Source organism: Melospiza melodia, chromosome 2, assembly GCF_035770615.1.
Source record: "Melospiza melodia melodia isolate bMelMel2 chromosome 2, bMelMel2.pri, whole genome shotgun sequence".
NCBI lineage: Eukaryota > Metazoa > Chordata > Aves > Passeriformes > Passerellidae > Melospiza > Melospiza melodia.
The window spans coordinates 129,376,089-129,399,509 of NC_086195.1; the positions used below are offsets into that span (position 1 = coordinate 129,376,089).

At 46.8% G+C, this 23,421-nt stretch overlaps 1 protein-coding gene across 1 annotated transcript in view; it reads left to right on the plus strand.

The window, feature by feature from the left end:
* The window catches only part of MAP6 (microtubule associated protein 6), a 48,932-nt gene extending 34,016 nt beyond the window's left edge, over positions 1 to 14,916 (plus strand). Inside the window, exons 2-4 of the mRNA XM_063150003.1 lie at positions 94 to 307; positions 2,100 to 2,296; positions 14,744 to 14,916. Of these exons, the coding sequence (XP_063006073.1) occupies positions 94 to 307; positions 2,100 to 2,296; positions 14,744 to 14,813 (481 nt within the window). The 3' untranslated portion in view covers positions 14,814 to 14,916. The remainder of the gene's footprint in view (positions 1 to 93; positions 308 to 2,099; positions 2,297 to 14,743) is intronic.
* Positions 14,917 to 23,421: the final 8,505 nt, after the last annotated feature.

The window sequence follows — 23,421 nt, forward strand, 5'->3', positions numbered from 1 at the left end:
AGACTTGGTTGATCAATGCAGTACTCCATCCCCATGTTATCATTGCTCTCCAGTTGGTTTAATTCCTGAACCCTTTTCCTTTTTGATCTGTAGAAATGAGTTCAGACCCTGGATAGATGTCAAGCCCGTGAAAGCGATAAAAGCAAAGCCCCAGTACAAGCCACCAGAGGAGAAAATGATCCATGAAACCAGTTACAGTGCTCAGTTCAAGGGGGAAACCAGTAAGCCTTCTCCAGCTGATAACAAATACCTGGAGCGCAGAAGGATACGCACTCTCTACTGTGAACCCTACAAAGAACCTCCAAAGGTGAGAAACACGGCAGAAGGGACCCAGGGCCATCACTGCTCCTGGTGGGACATGTCCAGGGCAGTCAGGCTGGGCTGAACACTGCTGGCTGTCACTCCCCTTGTGTGGTATCCTCATTCCAGCCAGCATCTTGGGATCCACCTTGGAGATGGTGGTGAATAAAAAGCTAAACATGTCCCAGCCATGTGTGCTGCCAGCCCAGAAAGCCAACAGGGTCCTGGGTTGATCCCACAGCATAGACAGGGGGGTCAGGGAGGGGATTCTGCCCCAGCTCTGAGGTCCTCAGCATGGGAAGGACATGGATCTGTTGGACTGAGTCCAGAAGAGGCCATGGAGATGCTCCAAGAGAGGGAGCACTTCTGTTATGGACACAGGCTTGGGAAAGCTGAGGATGTTTATTTAGCCTGCAGAAGAGAAGGCTCTGGTGAGACTTCAGAGCCCCTGTCAGTGCCAAACAGCACTCCAGGAGAGCTGGAGAGGGACTTTGGACAAGGGCCTGGAGGGACAGGACAATGGAGAATGGCTTCCCACTGCCAGAGGGAAGGGCTAGAAGGGGTATTGGAAAGAAATTCTTGGCTGTGAGGGTGGTGAGGCCCTGTGGCTCCCCCGTGCCTGGAAGTGTCCAGTGCCAGGTTTGAAGGGGCTTGGAGCAACCAGGTGTAGTAGAAGATGTCCCAGCCTATTCAGGGGGTAGGGAAGGAAATATTCTTTAAGGACTCTTCCAACTCCAGCTGTTCTATAATTCTATGGGCCCTGGGACAGCTTGAGGCACTTTGGAGACAACAGTGCCCTACGTCAACTGAGGGTAGGGCTGAGATGAAAAGGGTTTTTCTGTTGTCATTTCCTATGTAATTATCCAGGCATCTTTTTCTTCCTGCCTCCAAAACTTTAGGAGCCCCACATTACATTTTATGCTGGAAGCCAGAGATCTGGTGTTAATTCAGAGCATTATACAGATTTTGACAGTATATACTTCTAGCTTTGACCATATCGAGAATATATGTTGAGAAGGGCCTGAGCTGGAATGTTTTCCAGCCTTGTTTTCTAGGACCAGCAGAGGATCTGCATATTAAAGGAGTCAGTCTGAAATTTTAAACAGAGGACCGTAAGTTGTTCCCTAAGTTGATGAGTGCTTAGATCTGTGAGGACTGAGAGGGATTACAGGGCGAGCATGTAGAAGATGAAGGCTTCTGTTCTCCCTTAGTTTTTGTAACTGTCCTTCCTATTTTGGGGGCGTAGAAAAAAGATGCTGTGGAATTTTCTCATGTGCCAGTTAGTGTTCTGCACCTCAGGTATCCCAAGGTAATATTCCTCCATTTTGAGAATCTGTTTAGGACAAACAGAGGAGTCCTCTGCTGCAAGAAAGATGGAGACTTATAGCAACCTCTTTGCCCTGAGCATCATTTCTCTGCTTCAGAGAGACAATCCTCTGGGGGTTTGCAAAATCTCTCCTGAAGTCAGAGAAAGATGCAGAAATTGATAAAATTACTGATAATATTCCCTCTCCTGTTCACTCTGCTCTATCCTGATCTGGATACAATGGGTTCTGCCGGCTCCAGGGGCACTGATTTCAGGGCATCCTGAAAGGAGCTGGCCATTTGCCACTCAGCATAAGCTCAGCTGGTCCCTTGCCTTTGTGGCAGTGCAGAGATGAGCAGATAAGTAAAATTTGTGCTGCTTCAGATCTGAATCCTGTTTTCTGCTTGTCCTTGTGTCTCTCCTTCTCTCTTTCTCTCTCTCTCTCTTTTTCTCCATCCCTATGTCGTTGTTTTGCCTGTCGCTCTCCATGCAGGTGGAAAAGCCTAGCACAAAGCCTTCCAAACCAAAAAAGACCACAACAAGCCATAAACCCTTGAAAAAGGCCAAAGACAAGCAGATTGCATCTGGCCGGGCTGCCAAGAAAAAGAGCGCCGAGACCTCCAACACTGCAAAGCCAGAAGATAAGGAGAAAAGTAAAGAGATGAACAATAAACTGGCTGAGGCAAAAGAGTAAATGTCACTGCACTTTCTTTCTCATTTTTTTTCCTTTTCTTTCTTTCTTCCTTTCTTCCTTCCTTTTTTATTTTTTTCCCTTTGATTAAATAAAGGCCACAAAATTAATTAGAGGCTTCTAATCTGCTTTTTGTTCTGATTGTATTAGAAGCTTTTCTGTTTTATTTCCAAGGAGGATTAGGAAATCCTTGTTTCTGAGGTCAGGTTGTTCTGCTTTGCCTGCACGGCTCTGCACAGAGTGAGGGATGTGAGACTGTATGAGCAGGGTCCTGAGAGATGAAGGTGATGGATCAACAGTGATTACATCCAACAGCTTGTCCCTTTCCTTGGGCTTGGTTCTTCAATGCTTTGACAGCATGGAAGTGCCCATTGAGCCAAGGAGGGGCTGTGCTCTCATCCCATGAGGCCCTTTTGGGTTGGCCATGGTTGTGTCATCTCCCACTGGTGTCACCTGGCAAAGGGGTTTGGAGGCAGAGAGGATCAGGTTCATTCCTGGTGCCATGGATATGCTGTAAATGCACCAAAATCAGTGGTGTCACCAAGAATGATTTCCCCTTTTGGCACTGATGGGAATTCTGCTCCAAGAAGCAACAGGAAAGGAGATCCCATGGAAGCAAAGGGCCAAATCCTCCCCAAGGGTAGTTGGGAATACATCTAGCTGCGTCAAGGCAACTTCATTCATCAATACCACTTGAAGTCCTTGATTAAAAAAAAAAAAAAAATTGGTGAGGGAAGGTGCAGTGAGCAGTGAAGACTTTCCAGTCACATTGCAGGTTAGACTAGGTTGTCAGCAGGTTGTTCTTCCCTATTGTTTCCCCTAAGTTATGGATCTTATTAATTATTCCTGTTTTGCTTTGAATCTTGATCTGCTTTCTTCACTTCTGGGATGCCAACAGGCAGAGCTAGGTTTCAAAAAGTGGTTTAGTTTGCAGACATGACGTTCCAAAGGGTAGAAAGAAATGTGTCACCAAGGTTGGCTAGAGCTGTCAGCCCCCGTTGTGTCTATTCTTCCAGCTGTTTATGTTCATGTTGGCTCATGGGCAACTCAAGAGGGCCATAAAAAAGTTTCTGGGATGCCTAGACTCCCTCCAGACAAGATCTCAGGGTTTCAGTCCTATTTACTGTGCTCTTACGCTAGGAAATCCCCAGGACCAGTTTGGAAGCCCGAAACACAGCAGGACCATTTGTCAGCGAGTATGAGCTGGCCCGACAGAAGGGCATTGCATGCCAGAGAATCTGGGTCACTGGATCAGTGGGAGAGTTGTGGTCCCAGTCCAAATTTATGTGCCTAACTTCTGGATTGGGTCCTAAATACATAAGGATTCATTTTTGTCCCACTAAACTGAGCTGTTAGACTCTCCCATAGCAGAGTGGCTGCAAATTACCATGCAGGGTTCTTGTTCCTTATTTTTGCAGCTCCAAATTTTCTCTCCTAATGTGAAGTCCAGTTTGAAACTTCCAGTGGACAATTGGGAAGCATGAAGACAGAGATGGGAAGTAGAGTGGGGAGGTGGTGTGTTGCTGTAGAGGTGGTGGAATAAGGAAAGTCTTATTGCTAGGGGTATTTTAGAGATGTGAAGCTATCGAGCAGAAAAATGGATGGGTTGGGAGGGTGAGGAGTCCCTTTTTTGGGGTTTCATCCCATTAGAATTAGTCTTTTGGAAACATAAGTGAGTGGTGGGCTACAAGGTTGAGTGAAATGTTCCAATGAGGAGGAAAGCTCTGTGATATACAGATAGTGACATTTGCTGGCCTTAGTAATGAATAAATGCCAAGTTCAGTGTATCATGTGATGTGTCCTGTTTGCCTTGCGCTAACAGCCTAAACCTTTGAGTATCAGTAAATGTAGTGTTCTGAATTCAGTGGTGTAATCCCCAGCTTAGCTGTGTTAGAACTGTGTGCTATGAGCTAGTCAGGTTGTGTATGTGGAAAATATATATTCATATATAGAAATATATATATATATTTAAACCTCTGCTGTTTAGGAGGAAACCAGGGAAAATCCTCCAGGAAGTAAAACTGTGGAAATCTTTGTGAATGTAGTGCTTTTTTTCTTTGCCTTTTTTTTTTTTTAATTTTTTTTTTAATGTGCATGCCTCATGGAGATGCTGACCTGTCCATACTGATCATTGCTTTTCTGAGTGCTCAGAAGCCCCTGCAGCACTGCTCAGCTCCGTGTCCAGAGCAGCTTGGCACAAGGCTTGTGTTGAGCTCACGGGGAGGCATGCTGCCACGCTGCTCACAGCTCCTCCAACCTGTCACATAAGGGACAATTGGCCAGAGAAGAGCAGCTCCCAAGACTTGGTGTGATTCCTTGGCTTTTAAGATGCTTTATGTATTGTCACACTCCTCAGTAATGTCCTTTCCTACGGGATGTAGCATAAGCTGTGAGGCTGATATGTCACAGCAGGCAGAACACATCAGGAAGGCACTAGACAGTTCAAATGGCTCAACACACCAATCTTACATAAGGACAGACCGTGCAAAACAATTTTTCCTATTATTTTTCAGTCCTAAGTTTCACATTTAAAGGTACACCACACTTGCTACCATTTCACCTGGAATTCAATGAGAATTTAGCCCTTGACTTCAAGGTGAACTAAATTTTGACCAAGGAACATCAGTAAGATGCTCAGACCACCTCATCCAAGCATCTCCATGGCTCTGGATGAACTGCTGACTATCCAGCTTGGGATGGTTTCTTCTTAATGAAGAGCATCTATCACAATGTTTGAAACATACACAGTGAGTGGTCAAAATGTAGCTTTCTGTTTCCATAACACATGAAGTCTTTTGGTGGCAGAGGGCTTGGAACTAGAAGGTCCCTTCCAACCCAAGCTATTCCATGAGCTCACTACAAAGCTAGGCCTGAAGTTTTAGCCAGTGGTTTTAATTCCTTCTATAGTGAAGGAACTTTCCAAGGACCATTGAGCTGCCTGCTTTTGACACCTGTCTTTGGGTGGGATGAATGGTCCTTGAAAGGTTTTCTTTGCAGAAAGATCCAGGGAGACTGGTGAGGCCTGGACACCTTCCTCTCACATCAGCAAAACAGGAACAGAATTCCTGGCTTGTGTTCCATATGCACCACATCTGCAGCATGCATCCAAGCACGCACACATCCAAGCACATGGGCTGGCACTGCACTGAATACCAGGAACTACAGCAGAGGCAAGCCTCAGGGTGAAATCCTGCATTGCTGTACCTTCCACAGACTCTATACCCATCCAACCCACTCAGGTTTATCAGAAAGGAGACCAAATCTCGGCCATTTCAAATTCACTTTGGGCTCTGAACTTGTCAATCCCACTGGGAAACAGTGCTCTGCTCTTCTGTGTTTCCAGCTACCACAATGCTGATTCTGTTCCACTGCTGATTTGTAATATGTTTTACTTTTCTTGTAAAAAGGAAAAAAGAAATGTTTTGCTTTTTACCCTGTGAGAATTCCTGTGCTATTGCTTGCTTTCGCATTTTCACTGTATTGTACTGTTACTCCTTTCTGCAAAATGGTGCTAATAGCTGACTGAGCTCCTGTTTTCTGACTGCTTTGCACACTGATCACTTGCTTCTTCATCTGTAGCACAGCCGGTGCCAAAACCTGGTGCCCATGCATTCCACAACCTCTTGCCTCTCGGAGGCAGATAGGAAGTGTCTAATTAATATTTTGTGGCCTGGGTTTGGTTGCGTATCACAAATTGTCTCTTGTAAACATGTTAAGCACACCTCCTTGTGGTGCTTTTTCATTGTTGGTATTCTGATGAGAGTCTCACACACACACACACACACAAAAACACACGCACACACACACAAACACACACACACACACACGTTAATGTACCGCCAATTGATTGTGATGTGCTTGTGATCTTTGCTTGCTCAAAGGGTTTTTTTCCAATGATAAATAAATGCTGAAGACAAATACCTCCTCCTTGATCTTGTTTTCTCAATCAGAAGCGCAGTTAAGTGGAAGAAATGTCTGTCCAAACGAGGTTGTGTTGCTTAGAGTTGCCACTTTGATGCCTGCTGTGGGGACAGCTGGGCTGGCACAGTCTGACTCCCTTTAGGTGGCTGCTAATCTCAGACCAGTCTGGCATGAGCTGGAAGTGTTTGCAAATGCAAAGATGGACAGTGAAGTCATGTGGATGGCCCAAGTTCTCTTGTTTTCTATACAAAATATCTTTGAGTGGAGAGTCTGTGCAGTGCCTTGCTCATGTCCACCTTGTCCTGGCTCAGGGAGCAGAGACCAAATCCCATTGAGAGCTGGAGGGAGGGTGGATGATGTGTATTTACCAATGTTAATTACACTTTTTTCAACTGCCTACAGCTTTTATTTTCTCCCTAAACCAAACCTGGAAAACCTGGTCTACTGGAAGGTGTCTCTTCCCATGGTAGGGGGTTTGGAACTAGATGGTCTTTAAGGTCCCTTCCAATCCAAACTGTTCCATGATTCTATGATTTTGGAGCCTCTCCTCCACCTCCTCCTCCTCTCTGTTGACATCCACGGGCCACCAAACCTTTTCTACCTTCCTGTTGCTAAGGGTGCCATTTCACATCCCTGCCTTGTTTATAAATCACTTTCTGAACTTATTCCATTTGTGACCACATGCTAGTAACAGTGCTGCTTTCTGATGTCCTCTGTATCACCCTGCCTTCCCTTCTCCCTCCCCCACCAGTTCCATCCATTCATGAACCACAACTATCTATAGGGTTTTTGTAGTGTTTCAGCTGGGATTATGTTGCAGGATTTACCATCTCACTCTGTACAGCTGGTAGTGGAGAAAATGCTCATTTCTAAAGGATTGGTTATTACTGGGGCTTATCTGTGACAATCCACGATGGGCAACAAAGTGCTTCTCCCACCACACACAGGCACAGGGTGTTTCCCATGCTGCAGTCTTCACAGGTAATCCATCTCCTCCCTGCAGCTGCCCAAAGTGGAAAACACCTTTGCTGCCCTGTTGATCTCTGAACTCACTCAGCCTTGCAAAGCCCAAATGCAGAATGGGGCGCAGGATGCATTTCAGGGGAGCAGTAGGAGCCATCCCTGGGCTTTAGCCTTCACTGTCTGAACCCACTGGTACTGACTGACCCCTTAATCTTCACCAAATCACTAGTGACTGGCACTGCCCACCTCTTCCCAAGGGCTCTGCTGGAGGGCTTCACTGGAAATGAAGTGCTTTGCCTTACAAGAGCATTTAGTGTGGAGATGTTGAGGCACTGGCTGGACATTTATTTGTCACTGTTAGTGCCTGGGTGAAGTAAAAAATAAACTGAATTTTGAAAGTCGAGTCTCCCTCTCAAATATTTAATAACAGAGTATTTTAGAGGTCTTTTCCCACCTAAATAATTCTGTGATCTGAGAGTGATCAGAGGCTTTGCAGAGGTGTCGCTTTGACTGCCATGAGCAGTCCCATGAGGAGTTGCCTCCCTTCCAATTTTACTGAGCTGCTTTTAACTACATGGTGTCCACTCATCTGGGATCCTGGTGCATGGGTGGATGAAGAAGCTTTTCCTTGACACTCTCCGTCCTTCCACTCCAGCTTGGGCACAGAACTGAGCTCCCTTTGAAAAGCTCCATTATAATTTTTAAATCCTTGACTGGTAAAAGGATGTTTCACCAGCTGACATATCAGCTGTTATACAAATGCAGCCTCGTGTGTCATGATATTCTTTTGATTTAGGGTTTATTTAGAAATGTGGCAGTGCAGGAGAGAAAGAGACTTTAAGAAGATGCTTCTGACAGAGCTTGTACCTCCCAACATCCAAGGAATAAGAACCAACAGTGCCATCAGATGAAGAAGAGGAGCCACACAGGAAGGAGAAATTCCCTAGTATAAACATGATGATATGGATGTGCTCAACTCCAAGAACAGTATCTTTTCCACATTTGGAAAATATTGTGGTGTTCAGACATGGGCTTCTGCTCTGCCTTGTTCCAACAGTGTCATGGTAAGTTTGATTCAGTTGGGGAATTGGCACCTTACTTCCATTTGTCCTTATTCACCTGAGCTTTCTGGGTTGGGAACAATTCCACTCATTCCACTGGGTCTACTTCCAAGCTCAGGGGTGTGTGATAAAGGGTAACACAGCTCTGAGTACTTCAGGACTGGTGGTCTGTCATGAACTCTGAATTGCTTGTAAAGACTCTTAATTTCTGTTGCAGGGTGCCTTGGGAACAACTCCCTAATCCTGACTGCCATGGTGGAGGACATGTGAAGCAAGAATAAAACAAAATCCTACTAGTGGATTGAAGGCATCTTTATGCTTTCTAAAATGCCAGCTTGCCCTTTAGGGGAAGGAACTCTACTCCATGGAAGCCAACAACAAGGACCACCTGCCAGAAAAATTATGGATGGTAGTGGCAGATCTTAGTGATATGTGAGAGCCCTGACTGTGTTTCAATGTGAGAGATGGGAAGGGGAAAGCATTTCTCAACCTTCCTTGTTGTCCTCTGCCCACCCCAGCCTAGCCTGTGGCATGCAACAACCCCAGGGTCCCCAAAAAGAGCTGGTGTGTCCTTTCTAGCTCTGAAAGAGGTCTGGAGAATGGGGTCACAGCAAGGAGTGAGGAGCACCCTGCATGGCACATGGTGGGGGCAATCTCACCACACGATGGGTGGCAGATGGGTCTGCTCTTGTCAGTTAATAACACCTATAGGCACTTGATGGTTCCAGGAGCAGATGGTCAAGGCAGGAAAATCCAGCCCCTGGCCATTGGACTGACCTGCTCCTTGGCCTGGTTCAGTATTTAGTACACAACTGAAGACAAGTTCAGCTGTGGCCACTTTGCTTGGACCCAAGAGATTTGCCCAGAGAAGCTGTGGCTGCTCCATCCCTGGAAGTGTTCAAGGCAAGTGTTGTACTGGAGCTGGAGAAACCTGGTCTAGTGGAAGGTGCCCCTGTCCATGGCAGGGGGATTGGAACAACAAGGAGGATCTTCAAGATCCTTCCCACCCAAATAATTCTGTGATCCTGTGATTTTTCAGCAGGGACACAACCCCCAGTGTGCCCTGAATTTAATGAGACAGATAGTGCTTTGGAGCTGCAGGACAGTGAATGTCTTTGCCCCCCTTGCCCCTGCTCTCTTCCCTCTCCCCAAGGTTCATTGCTGATCAGAGATCTCTCCCCGTTGGCTCCCTCCCTTGCAGTCTGCAATGCCCTCACCTCCCCATCTTGACCCCATTTGCTCACCACACCACCATTCCTTCTTGCCTTCAGAAGAATTTTCCCTCCATCCTCTCTGCCAGCTTTTCTATGTCTGTCCCACAGCTGCTTCTCCAATCCTTTGCTTTCTCCCACCTTTCCCCTCCACATCACCCCAAATACCCAGCTCCACCAAGGACTCTCTTCCCATCCTCCCTCAGATACTGTCTCATGTCCTGTCTCTCTTGGACTGTAAGCCTTTTTATTTGTCTGTACTGTGTGATATCACTCACTGCTTGAATAAATGATATCTCACCTACCAACTGCCCCTTCTCTCTCTGTCCTTTCTTGGTGTGACTTCACTAGATGTGTCTGCAAGTGCCTTGTGTGTCTGTCCTGGTGGCCAGTCAAGCAGTCAGTCTTGCTTCTGCAGATCTGTCTGCTTTTAGGATGACCCTGCTCATGCTTTTGTCCTCTGGTACTTTTGTTTCTTTTCTTTTACAGCCACGGGGACAAGCTTTGTTGTCAGTGTAGGAGCCTGGCACATTCAGAGCTGCAGGATCTTCTGGCCCTTGCCATTCTGGTGCATCTGATAAAGAGGTTGGCCTTTCTCCACCTTCCTGCAGAGATGCCCTGTGCTGCCAGGTGGCTCAACAAAGGCAGCAGCCGAGGAGAATGAAGGAGAAATCTTGTAGCCCGGAGCAGAAGCAGCTGATGGTAAAGGAACAACATTCCCCTGTGAGAGGAAGCAGTGGGCAGAGATGTGTCAGTGGAAATCCAAGCAGATATATCTCTCAGGGGAATCAGCAAAAGCTGGCTTAGCATGTTTCAGAGATGGATGCCCAGGAGGCTTCTTGTGGCTGAGAAGGTGCCCTGGACATCTGCTTCCTTCATCCCAGGCGAGGACTAGACCTGTCCTTCTACCTGTGAGTACATCAGGACCCTATTGTCACTCAGTCTCAGATGGCTCCTTGCTGCCTCCTTGTCCCTATTTATTGCCTCCAAGTGCTAGTTTGGTTGGTGCTGGCTGGAGCTGTTAGTGTACATGGAGATGGTGCTTCTTCCCAGGTGCTCCTTATAAACATGGAAAGTTGCAGGAGCAGCTCAGTTCCTCTACCCTCACAGGGACCCTCACTGCCTGTGGTGTGACACCAGCCTGCCAGAAAGCAAAGGAGCCTCCTGGTCCTGCTGAGTGAGCTCAGAGCATGGTCAGCAGTCTGGTTTCAAGGGTCTGAGGACCCAAAGAGAGGCAAAACTGGAGCAGTTTGGTGGATATGGATGGGAGAGGGATCAAGCAGTGCTCAGTCCCCTGGGCTTCTTTCAGCACCTGTTCCTGTCCTGTCCTGCCTGCAAGAGCAGACGCAAGAGGTGAAATGTGTGGGGACCTCAAATCCTCAGTGAGAAGCCTGGAAATGCCATCTAGGACAAGCAAGACTTGAAGCTGGGCTGTGCCTGACATCTCCAGGCTGAAGGAATTTTGGTGTAGGTGCTGGAAAGAAGCATTGGGAAAGAGGATCAAACCCTTGATGTAGGTGATATCCTGCATCCTCTCCTATGTGCCACCATGACTTCCACCTGCCTTGCTTCCACAGGGCTGCTGCCTCCTCCTGCAAGCTATAGATTCCACCAGTAAAAAAGCACTGAAAAAATCTCAGCTGCAGTTTTAGGGTCTGAGTAGTATTTAGGACATGATTCATCCGTGCTGCTCAGGTCCTCATCTGACTTGAAGGTATGGAGAAGTCTTCTAACATCTACATTTCTCCTAGCAGAGCTCTGTGAGAGCTTGCCTATCTGCTGCTGTGGTTTGAACCCTGAAGGGTTGAGTTCCTTGTTGCTCATCCCACACCTACATCAGGCCAGATTTCACAACCAGGCACTTTCTTCTTCAGACCTTGCTGGCCCCAAACACACATTTACAGGTCTCACACCTTTGCAAGGACAGCAACCCCTCTGCCTGCTGAGTTATAGAACAAGGCAAACATTCTGCACTTCCCTGATACAATTCAGAGTGTTACATCTACTGCTTGATGTGCCTTTTCTAAAGAATGCAACTGAGGCCAATTATAAAGTACCATGTTAAGACCATTTTTCAGTACAAAAAAAGTTTGCATTTTTGTTGCTGTTTGTAAAGACAACAAGCTTCAGTGCACAAAGGGCAACACAGCATTCAGAAAACAGAAGTGACTTGTCATAACCTACTCATAATCTTACTGGGAATTGCACTTGCCCAAAAATCAATGATTTTCTATCTTTTGAGGAACATGAACTTGCCAATGCCCTCCTGGATAAGGGCACCAACCAAAAGGTGGTTCCTCCACAGACAAGAGCTGTCTCCTCACCTGAATTCTCTGGGAAAGAAAGGACAGATTTCTCATGTTTTTTTCTTTGAAATGTTCCTTCAGCATCAAAGTTCTGTGCCTGAGGCTGTTTGCTGTTTCTGTGCCACTGATTCAGGTAGAGGATTCCTGCTGCTTCTAGGTCTCTTAAAGGCAACTTTTAATTTTCTGTGTGCCTATACTGACTCATAACAGCTCCCAAATAGCTAAAGTGCTTTAAATTAAAGTAATTTTGCAGAAGACAATACAACTCACCAGCTCATTTTGATATGAGGCCACCAAAACATCAAGATGTGAATTCATAGAGGAACAAGGATGAGATGTGAGCATGTCCTCCATATCTCTGAGGAACAGGATAATATTGCTGGAGCTGTCAGAGGCAAGTTTAGACCCCAAGTCACAAAATCCCAGCTCCATGTGGTTATATCAGGACCAGCAAAGAGGGGATGGTGCTATGTATGCTCATGGTGGCCCATGAACACCCCTAGTTATTTCCAGACGCCTTGTGCTCACTCTAGGAAACAAACCCCTGCTGAATTTCATACTCTTTCTGCTCTCTCAGACACAACAAGAGGGGAAATCTGCCACCTCCAATTCATCTCTTCTACATTTCTCACCTTCTCACACAACAATTTGCCATCAGCAGCCCTCATGAGGGCAAAAGTCTTCAAACTCTTTCCTTGCTTGGCTTAAACAAAAATCATTTATAAATGTTACTTCATGTGTGTTGGGGATTGCTATGTTTCAGGATCAGGCTTTCCTTTCAACTCTCCTATTTGCACACTGCCAGCTCACTGTTCCCAAGGCTGGTACCCAGAGCCAGACCTCGCTGTGCAGCCCTGCAGGGAACAGCCATGGTTGTTCTCTGCTGTGCCTGCTCTGTTGTCTCTGAACACCAACTCTGGGGGAAAATAACGTAGTTACCTACCACTCACATTCCCTCCAGTTTAAAACAGGTTTGGATGGACAATCACACAGTTGTCTATATGCATGCAAACAAAGGGGAAGCCAGGGGGTGGGATGGGACACTCTTTCTCCTCCTCAGTCCTGAAATCCATGGCTGAAGGATGCACACAGTCATGGAAAAAGGGCCAGTAGATTAAAAGGAAGAACACACAATGCAGGCAGCATCTTTCTGACTGTCTCAACAGGGTGGGACCACCCTAGTGCTGCTGAGATGGAGGAATTTCCCTGGGGATTCTAACAAGGTCTCAGGAAAATGTTGGTGGATTGAAAACAGTTCATGTTGCTTCAGGGAGAGATGATTTTTTACTTTCAAAGCTCTCCTCTGAAATGCAGGGTGTAACAGCAAGAGCAGGGTTGGATACCAAGGAGGGGGTGGGATGGGTCTGGTGTTGGCCCACCTGGATCAGGTTGAACCTGGATCATCATGTACACACTGGCAACATGCACCAGGTACAACCTGAGATCATGTCCCATGGTTCCTGCATCCTCCCTCACTAAAGGAGGTGTGAAGATGTGCTTGGCACCTGCAGTAGTTACTGATGGCCTTCAAACTGCAAGAGCTGTGCTGTTGGGCACCATTTCCACTGGCAAGGATGTGCAGGCTTCTCCAGCCTCCTCCAGAGACAGACAATGGGTCCTGTCCCAGCAGATGTGCATCAGCAGTATGGACATGGCCTACCCTGAGAGTGAGGCATCTTTCCAAAGAGAAGCTGCTCTGCATTTTCCTTTGATTTGTGGTGCTGAGCTCACCTCATTCCCATAGGACCTACTGTGCTGAAAGAACTCAGCAGATTTCCTACCAACCTCTGCCAACAGCTTCTGGCAGCAAATGTCTCTTTGTAGGAAGCAAAAAGGGCAAGGTGAGGGTGAGTATTTGAGAGAGGTGTCCTGCCAGGGCTCTTCATATGATCCTGCCCCATGAGCCTCTCACACAGAAATGGGTTTTCTCATGTCTGGGTTGGGTTGATTTCATAGACCAAGAAAATGGTAACCAGCCACTCCATGGTGTCAGCCCCTCCTTCCCTCCTCTAACCTGGAACCACTCCCTGCACAAAAATCATGCAAAACTGGGGAACAAATGGGGATCTCCACAGTCCCTTGATGCAACCACCATGTAAAACTGCCCATTTTAAATCTTAGCCGGTTTCTCGTGCACCATCAACTGCTTTCTGCATCCTCACAGGCCCATTCCCATCCATCCATGTCTCTCCTCATCCCCAGAGATCCTCCTCCTCTTTCCTAGTGAAGACTGATTCCCTTGTTCCCTACAGGTCTTTCCTTCCCCATCCCTCCCTCTGTGCTTTCAGGACCCAACCTTCCTTCCAACACATGTCCAGAGCTTCCGCTGGCAGCATCCACCCTAACTCCAGGCTGCCTTTGCTATTTTGTGCTGCCATTCAAGACTATCCAGGTACAAAGGTGACCCTGCCAGTCATCCAGTGCCTTGGTGCCACCACCACATACTGGTGTCTCCTGGGGGTATCAAAGAGAAAAGGGGTGCTCTCAAATTGGGACTAGGACATGTTAGCTGGGCTTACTTTCCTTTGGTTGTTTTTAACAGGTGCTTCCTGAGTGGCACAAGAGCTCAGCTCCACTGTGAGAGAGCTTTTACCACCCATCATGAGGGAAACAAACTGCTTCTTTGAGAGAGAATTTTACAGCAAGGTGTTTGTTCGATGTGTGTTATGATCAATTGGCAAGTATTTGTTGCAGCTGATGGTGGACATGATCCTGGTCACAGTTAAACCAAGGGCTGGTCAAAAAGTCCAGCCCGAGCCCTCACATGTTTTGTGGACATCCATGAGTTTTGGACCAGTTCCTTGCAGGGAGCAGGACCACTTGCCAGCCAGCCTGAGGACAAACCAAATGTGTGGTTGTTTGGGGAACACTCTGCAGAGCCATTGGTCATGGGACAATTTCCACCTCATTGGTGGCATTTTGTTTTCATGGGTCAGCTGATTGCTCTGATAGCTTTGCAATGATGCTCTTTCTTCTGCTTCCAGGACCCCTGAAAAAAACACTGGTGCTACAGAGCAAGAACCAAGTACCTTAGTGAAGGATGAATTGACATGAAGTCAGGAACCTTCGTCTGAGCATCAGCTGGAGCAAATGTATAGTTCGCATGAAATGTGTGTTGTCTGGCTGGCATAAAATAAAGCTGATTGTGAGAGCTGAATGACAACTTCTGTTGTCTCTCAAGCACTTTGAAGTTATTGTGTGATGCAGTTAGCATGTCTGTGCCTTGATTTATGTATAGCAAAGTTACAGAAAAAAATGGGTCCAATTCTCCCTTTATTTATAGATGGGAAGCAATACTGGTGTTAAAGGTCTCTCTATTTCATGTGGGCAACAGAGAGACAGATTCATATGCATAGCCTGTGGAAGGATCACACTGGATTTCAGAGATTATTCCAGAATCCTAGTTGTTAGAAATGACAACTCTCTTCAAAGATCCTTGAAAGATTTAATACATTATAAATGCTTAACCACTGTCAAGAACTTGTGTTTGGATATTGCCAGGTGAGACACACCTTGTGCAACATCTGGCAGATCCCCTTGTCATTGTGCTGTAGTCACGAATATTTCAAACCTTCTTCTGAGACTGTTAATACTCAACTGATTGCCAATTTGGGTATCACTTTAAGCAAATGATAGAATTATTTGGGTTGGAAGGGACCTTATTAGATCATCCAGTTCCACTGCCCTGCCATGGGGAAGGACATATTTCACTAGACCTGGCTGCTCCAAGCCCCATCCAACTTGGCCTTTAAGACTGCCAGGCATGTTGGGAAGGATGAAAGTTTGAGAAGAAAGTCTCACAAATATGTATGCTTGGCAGAAAGATTTTTGAATGTAGAACCTGAGAATGAAATAGAGATGGAAGCAAGTTTTGATATAGAAGGAAAGGATTGCTGAGCCAGTCTTACTGGATAACCAAGGAGGTAAAGGGTGTGTTCGTTAGAAGGGGTTTTATGACTTAGAGCAAAGAATAAAACCACCTCAAGCAAAAGGATTTTTTTGTCAAGCAGAAAGATAGCACAGGCAAATAAGCCTGTCCATGTTGCAAGTAGAAAAAAGGTCTCAGAATTTTCCACTACAAGAAAACTGAAACACAACTTCTAGCTTAAACTGTAATGTACTAACTTTTAGTGACTGGAGAATAGTAACATGAATAGGGTAATTATAGTAGTTATGATAGGCTATAGGTAAAAGTTAAGGTATAGATTGGTTCTTCTGTATTAAGATGCTCAGCAAAGAAAAGTATATAATGCAAACCAAAGGGTCTCCAGGCCTGCCTGCAGCTGGAGCTGGCAGCTGTGGGCACAGGCTCTGTCACCCACGACCCTGGACTGCTGTAATGTATTGGATACAATAAACTGCATTTTAAAGAGCCATCTGGAGTCCTGCATCCCTCATTACAGCTCTTACAGAGGCAGCCACAGCTTCTCTGGGCAACCTGTGCCAGGGTCTTGCCACTCTCACAGGGAGGAACTTCTTCCTGATATCTAACCTAAATTTCCCTTCTTTCAGTCTTAACCCTTGTCCTGTCACTAAATTTCCTGATTCAGAGTTCCTCTCTGTCTTCCTTGTAGGCTCCTTCAGATAATGGAAGATGTTCTGAGGTATCCAGGTGATGCTTAAAGTTTTAGTTTTATATTTTTCAGATTCTGTGCTGCCTAGGTGTGCCTCATATTAAGTGTTGGTAAGGTCTCTTCACAGAGTATGGAGACAAAACAATTCCTTTTCTAGCTTGGGACCAAGGACAACCATTACAATTTTCAGGCCCCAGAGCATAAACAGTGGTAGTCTGAATAGAGAACACAAGAAGGATGGGACTTCATAATCTGAAGCTGTAATTGGACAATTACCCCAATATGCAAATGGACCAGAGATTATAAAATGAGAGACCTCATGACCAGCCATCCATTTCTGTGACCATTTTGGGTTCATCTTGGGTGTAGCCCTGCCTGGGCTCTTGTACTGCCCAAGGTGAATCCATTGAGGCCTTTTAATAAATCCCTACTTTATTCTTTAATTCTGTCTAGCCTCTGGTCTAGGTCAGCCTTCTCAAGGTATCAAGGCAACCTTCTGCTTTCCAGGCTGAACAGCACCGACTTTCTCAGGCTGTCTTCTTCAGGGAGGTATTCTAGAGCCCTTATCAAATGCTGGACAAGACATCAAGCTGGCAAATTAGTATTTCTTCTCAGCTTATTTTCTAAAAAATGTTTTAGTGAAAATTTGTGAGGTTGTTCACAATTGGAAATATAGGAAAAATTTGGTCAACTCATGGTTGTTCTGTATGTTCATATTTTCTGGGTGAGGTTCTATATGTTCATGATATTGGACTTGGGTGATCTTGGAGGTCTTTTCCAACCTTTACGATCCCCATAGGATGCATGTGGCACCATGATGGGAGATGCTGTTGAAAGTGAAGGGAGACGACCCATCTTTGTTGATCAGCATCGAACTCAGATTTATTGATCTCACTTACACACTTTTATAGTGGTGTTAATTAAGCTCATGCATATTGCAAAATCCGAGCTCATCATAGGTCACAGATTACACATTAACCCCTCCTTTTGTTTTCAATACCTGTGGTTTGTTATTGAATTCAAGATTTATTTTCTCACCCTGTTATGAAAGTTCTCAAGGCCTCCATGTTTGTCAACTTTTGCTTTCCCAAAACTTATCCAAGGACAAGATATTTACTTGTTATTAAAAAACAACCTGAGAGCTTCTGCTGTTTACATAAACGTGCCTGAGAACTTTTGTTGTTTACAGAAACAGGCTGTGAGAATTTGCTCCTCACAGCTGCCTTTTACTTTTAACCATCAGCTGTATATGATTATGGCATGTCTGAACAAAACTCTATAAGCCATTTCTGAGCAAAATTCTCCAACAAGATGCAATCCAGTTCTACAGCCTGTCCTGTACAGATGGCATGGAGTCCCCAGACTGCAATTCCAGTAAGGCAGTGGCTCAGCACACTGCAATAAATATTTCTGGGTTTAGGCTAAAGGGTTCTAACATTTAGAGCTGAGATTAGGTTTACTTTTCTAAAGTGGTAACTTCAGGCACAAGGCTGCTCTTCCTTCACAAATTAGTTATGCAAAGCAGGTACTTCACTGGAGGTGGGAAGAACTCCATGGAGCATGGCAGCTCCATAGCCCTCCAGATCCAGAGGGTTTGGTTTGCTGGGTCTAGTTCATATGAAGATTGCATTGGGGTTGGAGAAGTCATTCATATATTTCAAAGTGAAAATGCAAGTCCATGATACACCTTCTCCACCTCCTCCTCCTTCTCATCCTCCTTGTCCTCATCCTTTTTCTCCTCCTCCTCCTCCTAATGTTCTCACTGCAGGGAGTTCTCTTTGGTAGCAGGAAGGTTGGAAAGAACCTCCTTGTTAAAGGGATAAAATACAGAGGAATATTTGTCATGACTGTGTTTCTAAACCTGTTGTAGATCGAGTGAGAGCCTTTAGACCAGCTCTGCCTTAGGTTCAGATTTTTGGCAGAAGCTTTACTCAGACAGCCTGCACCTACAAAGCTCTGGCTTGCAAGTTCTCAGGAATGGCCAGTAAGGTCTATTATAAAATGAGTTACTGAATGAATAGACAGGAGATTAACAGACAGAAGGCCTTAAACAGAGTTTCTTACTACATGGGTTAAAAGAAAGAACTACTAATAGATTTCCATAAAACAGTGCACAACATAAACATGCCTATATTATAGCTAGCAAAGAAATAGTATAGATTAGGAGTCAATGTAATTAACACCAGTTGATGATGAGTCAATCACGCATAGAGTCCTTTCACCAGCCTCTGGAAGAGTAACCACAAAGTGTGGTCCTGACTTCAGAGAAAAGCCCCACACATTTCCAGGAAATGTGCAGAAGACTTCTGCTTTGTGAAAGTTTTGTGTAGCTTTTACAGCTTGTAAAGTGAAGTGTCTGCCAGTCAGAAATTCAGGCTTCTTTTCCTTCAATCTCACTCTCAGTGCAAGATGTTTATTGTCAGCTGGGAATGCCACCTCAATGGCACAAGAAGTAACTCACTACCAGACAGATGTCCACTTGAGTTATCTCACCAAATAGCAAATTCATGTGGGGGGAAGATGCCCTGAGATATCCCACCAGCTGATAGGCAGAACAGATAAGCCATCCTGTGAGGAGTTACTCTGACAAGAGTAACTCATAGTAACTAATTAAATATTCACTACAAAGGGATGGAGATTGAATGTCTATGAATAACTGCACTGAGTGTGTGCCTCACTCAGCAGCTCAAGGATGCTTGTAACTTATGATTAAGTAATTGAATGTTCTTGTACAAAATTACCGTGATTCCACAATTATTAGAGAGGAGACCAGTCCAAAGGTCGAGTGCCAGATGGTGGTTGCCTGCAGGAGGTTTTGCTCTAGTTCCCTGGAGCTGTTGGTGTCCAGTTAGCCAAAGATCTTATCTCTACACAATTATGGGTGATAACCTAGATATCCATGGTGGAAAACTTGAAAAATAGGCTTGTTCTTCCATCAGTATCAGGAGTGGCTTGGAGAGGCAGAAAATCAAACCAAAACGCACCAGAAGACATTTTGTCTGCCTCTTCGGCTCCCTGAAGGTGAGAGCAGAAAAGTGGCCACCAGCTTTCATTGTACCAGTGGGAAATGTAGGGAAATGTGTTTGAAGTAAGAATGTGAAATTTACCAGAGATAGGTTTTGAAGCAGTAGAGTTGATTTAAATGCTGACCTAAATCAAGGCAGGAGAAAACATTTGTGTAACATCTGTGTAAATAGTGACATATTTTCCCACCAGACTGGCTACAATATTTCAGACAAACAAAAAAAACTTAAAATTGTAATTTAATTTCATATAGTACTGCAGTGTTCTGACTTACCATAGCATCATAGAATGGTTTGGGTTGGAAGGGACCTTACAGACCACCTCATTCCACCCCCCTGCCATGAACAGGGACATATTCCACTAGACCAGGTTGCTCTAAGCCTTGTTCAACCTGGGTTTGAACACTTCCAGGCATGGGGTATCCACAGCTTCTCTGGCCAACCTGTGTCAGGGCTTCACCACCTTCACAGCCAAGAATTTCTCCCCAATGTCCCTTCTAACCCTGCCCTCTGGCAGTGGGAAGCCATTCCCCATTCACTCCAGACCTTTGTCAAAAGTCCCTCTGTGGCTCTCTCAGTGCCTTTAGGCACTGGCAGGGGCTCTAAGGTCTCCCCAGTGCCTTCTCTTGGCCAGTCTGAACACTGAGTTCTCTCAGCCTGTCTCCATAACAGAAGTGCTTTATTCCTTGGAGCATTTCCATGCCTCCTCTGGACTGGTTCCAGTAGTTCCATGCCACTCTAATGCTGGACAGCAGAGCTGCAGGCAACACTGCAGGTGGGGAGATCTCGAACAGGGCAGAGTCTCCCCCCTCCTCAGCTGCCCACACTGCGGGGATGCAGGCCAGCATCACTTCCTTATCACCTTAAAATTTTAATTTTGCCACAAACTGGAATATTTACAGTTCATTAAGAAAAATTATTAATTTCTCAATTTCTAGCATTTCTCTCCCCTCCCTCCTGGTGTCAGCTGCTATCCTCAGACACCTGCTTCCTTCCCCTTTCTGTTCCATTACCTTTTCTTTCCCTACATATTATGTTCTCCTCAGGTTCCTCCTACTCTCAAAAATAATCAAGTTACTAACTGCACTGCCCATCCCATATATTATACATTATTTCCTGCCTTGGTTTTCCTTTTAGATTGCAAAGTCTTTGCAGCTGGGAGTTTCCCTAATTTTGTGACCTGCTCATCCTGATCTTATCCTGAGGGATTACTGTAATACGTGCGATAGTAGGAACTATCCTCCCACCAGCAAGCTTAATTCAATGCTGCTGAATTTTGCATGCCAGCTGTGGTGTGTGTTGCAGGTTCTTTTAGCCCGGGCTGTGATTAGTGTGAGCAGTGGTGTAAATGTGTAAGGCTGAGGGAAGAGAGAAAATCCCCCAAGCAAAAAAAGCCAAGGCTGAAATAAGAGCAACAACAAGAGACCAGAAATTAGAGCAATGGAAGAAAAGTAGTATTTCAAACTCAGATATTAAAGCAATGGATGCAGATAGAAGCAAGGGGGCAAAATTTTCAATTCCTCCATCCAGGAGCTGGGTAAGAATACTGGTCCAGGGAGTACATATGCCCTAGAGGAGCAGGAGAAGAAAGCGCTTGGGAGAGTGATTCAGACTGGATTAGACCTTTGTAGGCTCCAAGCCTCACAGCTTTGAGGGCATTTGCTGATTTTTCAGGGTACAGCATTGCCCAGGGATAAGGAGATGTGTAAAGTTCACACTGGAGATGCTTTAGTCACCAGCAGCACTGGCAGCATGGGCAGGGATCAATGCTGCAAAGCTCCTTATTAATGGGCTAGCTCTTTTTAATGAGGCAGTGACTGAAGTTGTTCAGGGGCTAAGGAGGGCTCCAGACAGATCCATCAAAGACCAGGGCAGAAGTGAGGGAGGATTCAATTAGGCTTTGAGGCCAACAGCATCTGTGGTGTGAAGTGACCAAAACTGTTGGGATTGTTCAATCTGTCCTGATTTATGGATTATGTCCTTGTTGTATTCTGCTGTAAGGGAAGCCATGGGGTGTTAAATACCAGACTTCTCAGATGAAATCAAGCACAAACGAGCCAAATATTACATGTGAGAACTATTGATAAAGATGTGTATGTGTCCCTCTCGGGGTCTTTCAGGTCACTGCGACCCCGAGAATGTTAACAAGTCTCTTTTCCCAGCCCGAGCACTTGAAGAAGGAGTCGGAGCTCTTCATTTCTTGGTCTCAAGGTCGTTTATTGCATCTTATCTATAAAAAATTTTCTCCTGCCCTGCCAAGGTCCACCCAGCAGGACAGTTCCAGGCACTCTGCCTGCTCCCAGGGCAGTGTTATGTCTTTATACTAAAAACTACGTATACAATGTTTACAATTACTTTCCAATACCTATCACCTATGTTAGACAGTGAGCTTCTACTCTAAACCAATCCAAAAGTGCCAACATCACAGCAGAAGATGGAGGCCAAGAAGAAGAAGGAGAAAGGCTGGACACACCCAGTTCCGCCATCTTACCTCCTGAACCCCCATACCAAAAAACCCAAAATCTACTTTTCCACCCCGTGATAACTTCACTACTATTCTACGTAAACTGTTGTGGCTTGCAGATCTTCATGTAAGGTTGGTAATGTGCTCCATGGGTCATAATCAAAACCACAGGTGCTTTGGGCTCCGCGCCAGGGCTTCTGAGCCCCCTGGCGGGGGTGTTGGCCGTCCTGGACAGCCAGAGGGATGTTATGGGTTCCCACATGTCCCGACCAGAGAAAGACAGAAAGTCAAGTAGAGACGGGAAAAGAACGACACAAAGAGAGAGAATGGAGGACAGGGACAGAACCGGCAGGATTCTGGGATGCACCGTCGGCATTCGATCGGCAGCCGGCGTCTGTGCACTCCCTGCCGGGGGGAGTTCGTGCAGCGCTCCCGGGAGCCGCGGCTCCGGTGGTCGCAGACAGCGGGTCTGCCGCACGGACCGACGGACAGCGGGACACCCGGGGAATCGCCGCTCGGGCTGGCTGCCGGGCAGGACAAGCCGCAGCACCGCAGCAGCCGTCAGAACCCCCGACAGCATCGCGACAGGCTGCGGCGGGGTCGTGGCGGCGATCAGAACCACGAACAGCGTCACAAGGGGATGGCGGGCAGCGATGGGCTGCGGCGGGAGCGGCTGCGGCGGGAGAGGCTCGGGGAGCGGCGGGATGTTCCCAGGGGTGGCGGGAGAGGCTCGGGGAGCGGCGGGATGTTCCCAAGGGTGGCGGGATGTTCCCAAGGGTGGCGGGAGAGGCTCGGGGAGCGGCGGGATGTTCCCAGGGGTGGCGGGATGTTCCCAGGGGTGGCGGGAGAGGCTCGGGGAGCGGCGGGATGTTCCCAGGGGTGGCGGGATGTTCCCAAGGGTGGCGGGATGTTCCCAGGGGTGGCGGGATGTTCCCAGGGGTGGCGGGAGAGGCTCGGGGAGCGGCGGGGTGTTCCCAAGGGTGGCGGGATGTTCCCAAGGGTGGCGGGATGTTCCCAGGGGTGGCGGGATGTTCCCAAGGGTGGCGGGAGAGGCTCGGGGAGCGGCGGGGTGTTCCCAAGGGTGGCGAGATGTTCCCAGGGGTGGCGGGATGTTCCCAAGGGTGGCGGGATGTTCCCAAGGGTGGCGGGATGTTCCCAGGGGTGGCGGGAGAGGCTCGGGGAGCGGCGGGATGTTCCCCAGGGTGGCGGGCAGGTTCCGGGTGCGGCTGCTGCGGGGAAGCAGCGAAGCGAGGGCAGGCGGAACAGGGAGACAGGCGGGCAAGAAGCAGGTGAGAGAGCAAGGAGAAGGTGAGCACAGGTCAAACGAGCCAACCTCCCCACCAAGAAACGGAGATGGAGGGAACTAATTATAGCGCGGATAACAGCTTTTATGTGCTAAGGGTCCTCCTATAGTCCGGTCCTTTGAAGATGACCATTGGCTAGTCAGGGAAATTTTTGCTGGACAGCGGGGTTTTGCCTGCAGGGAAAATGGCTTGCAGGCCGGTGGTGGGAGCTTTCTCTCCCCTGATGGCACCCCAGAGACAGAGCTTCCCTCCACATTGTAAACGGGCTGCCTGCACAGGGACTGTAATGTTGGCAGT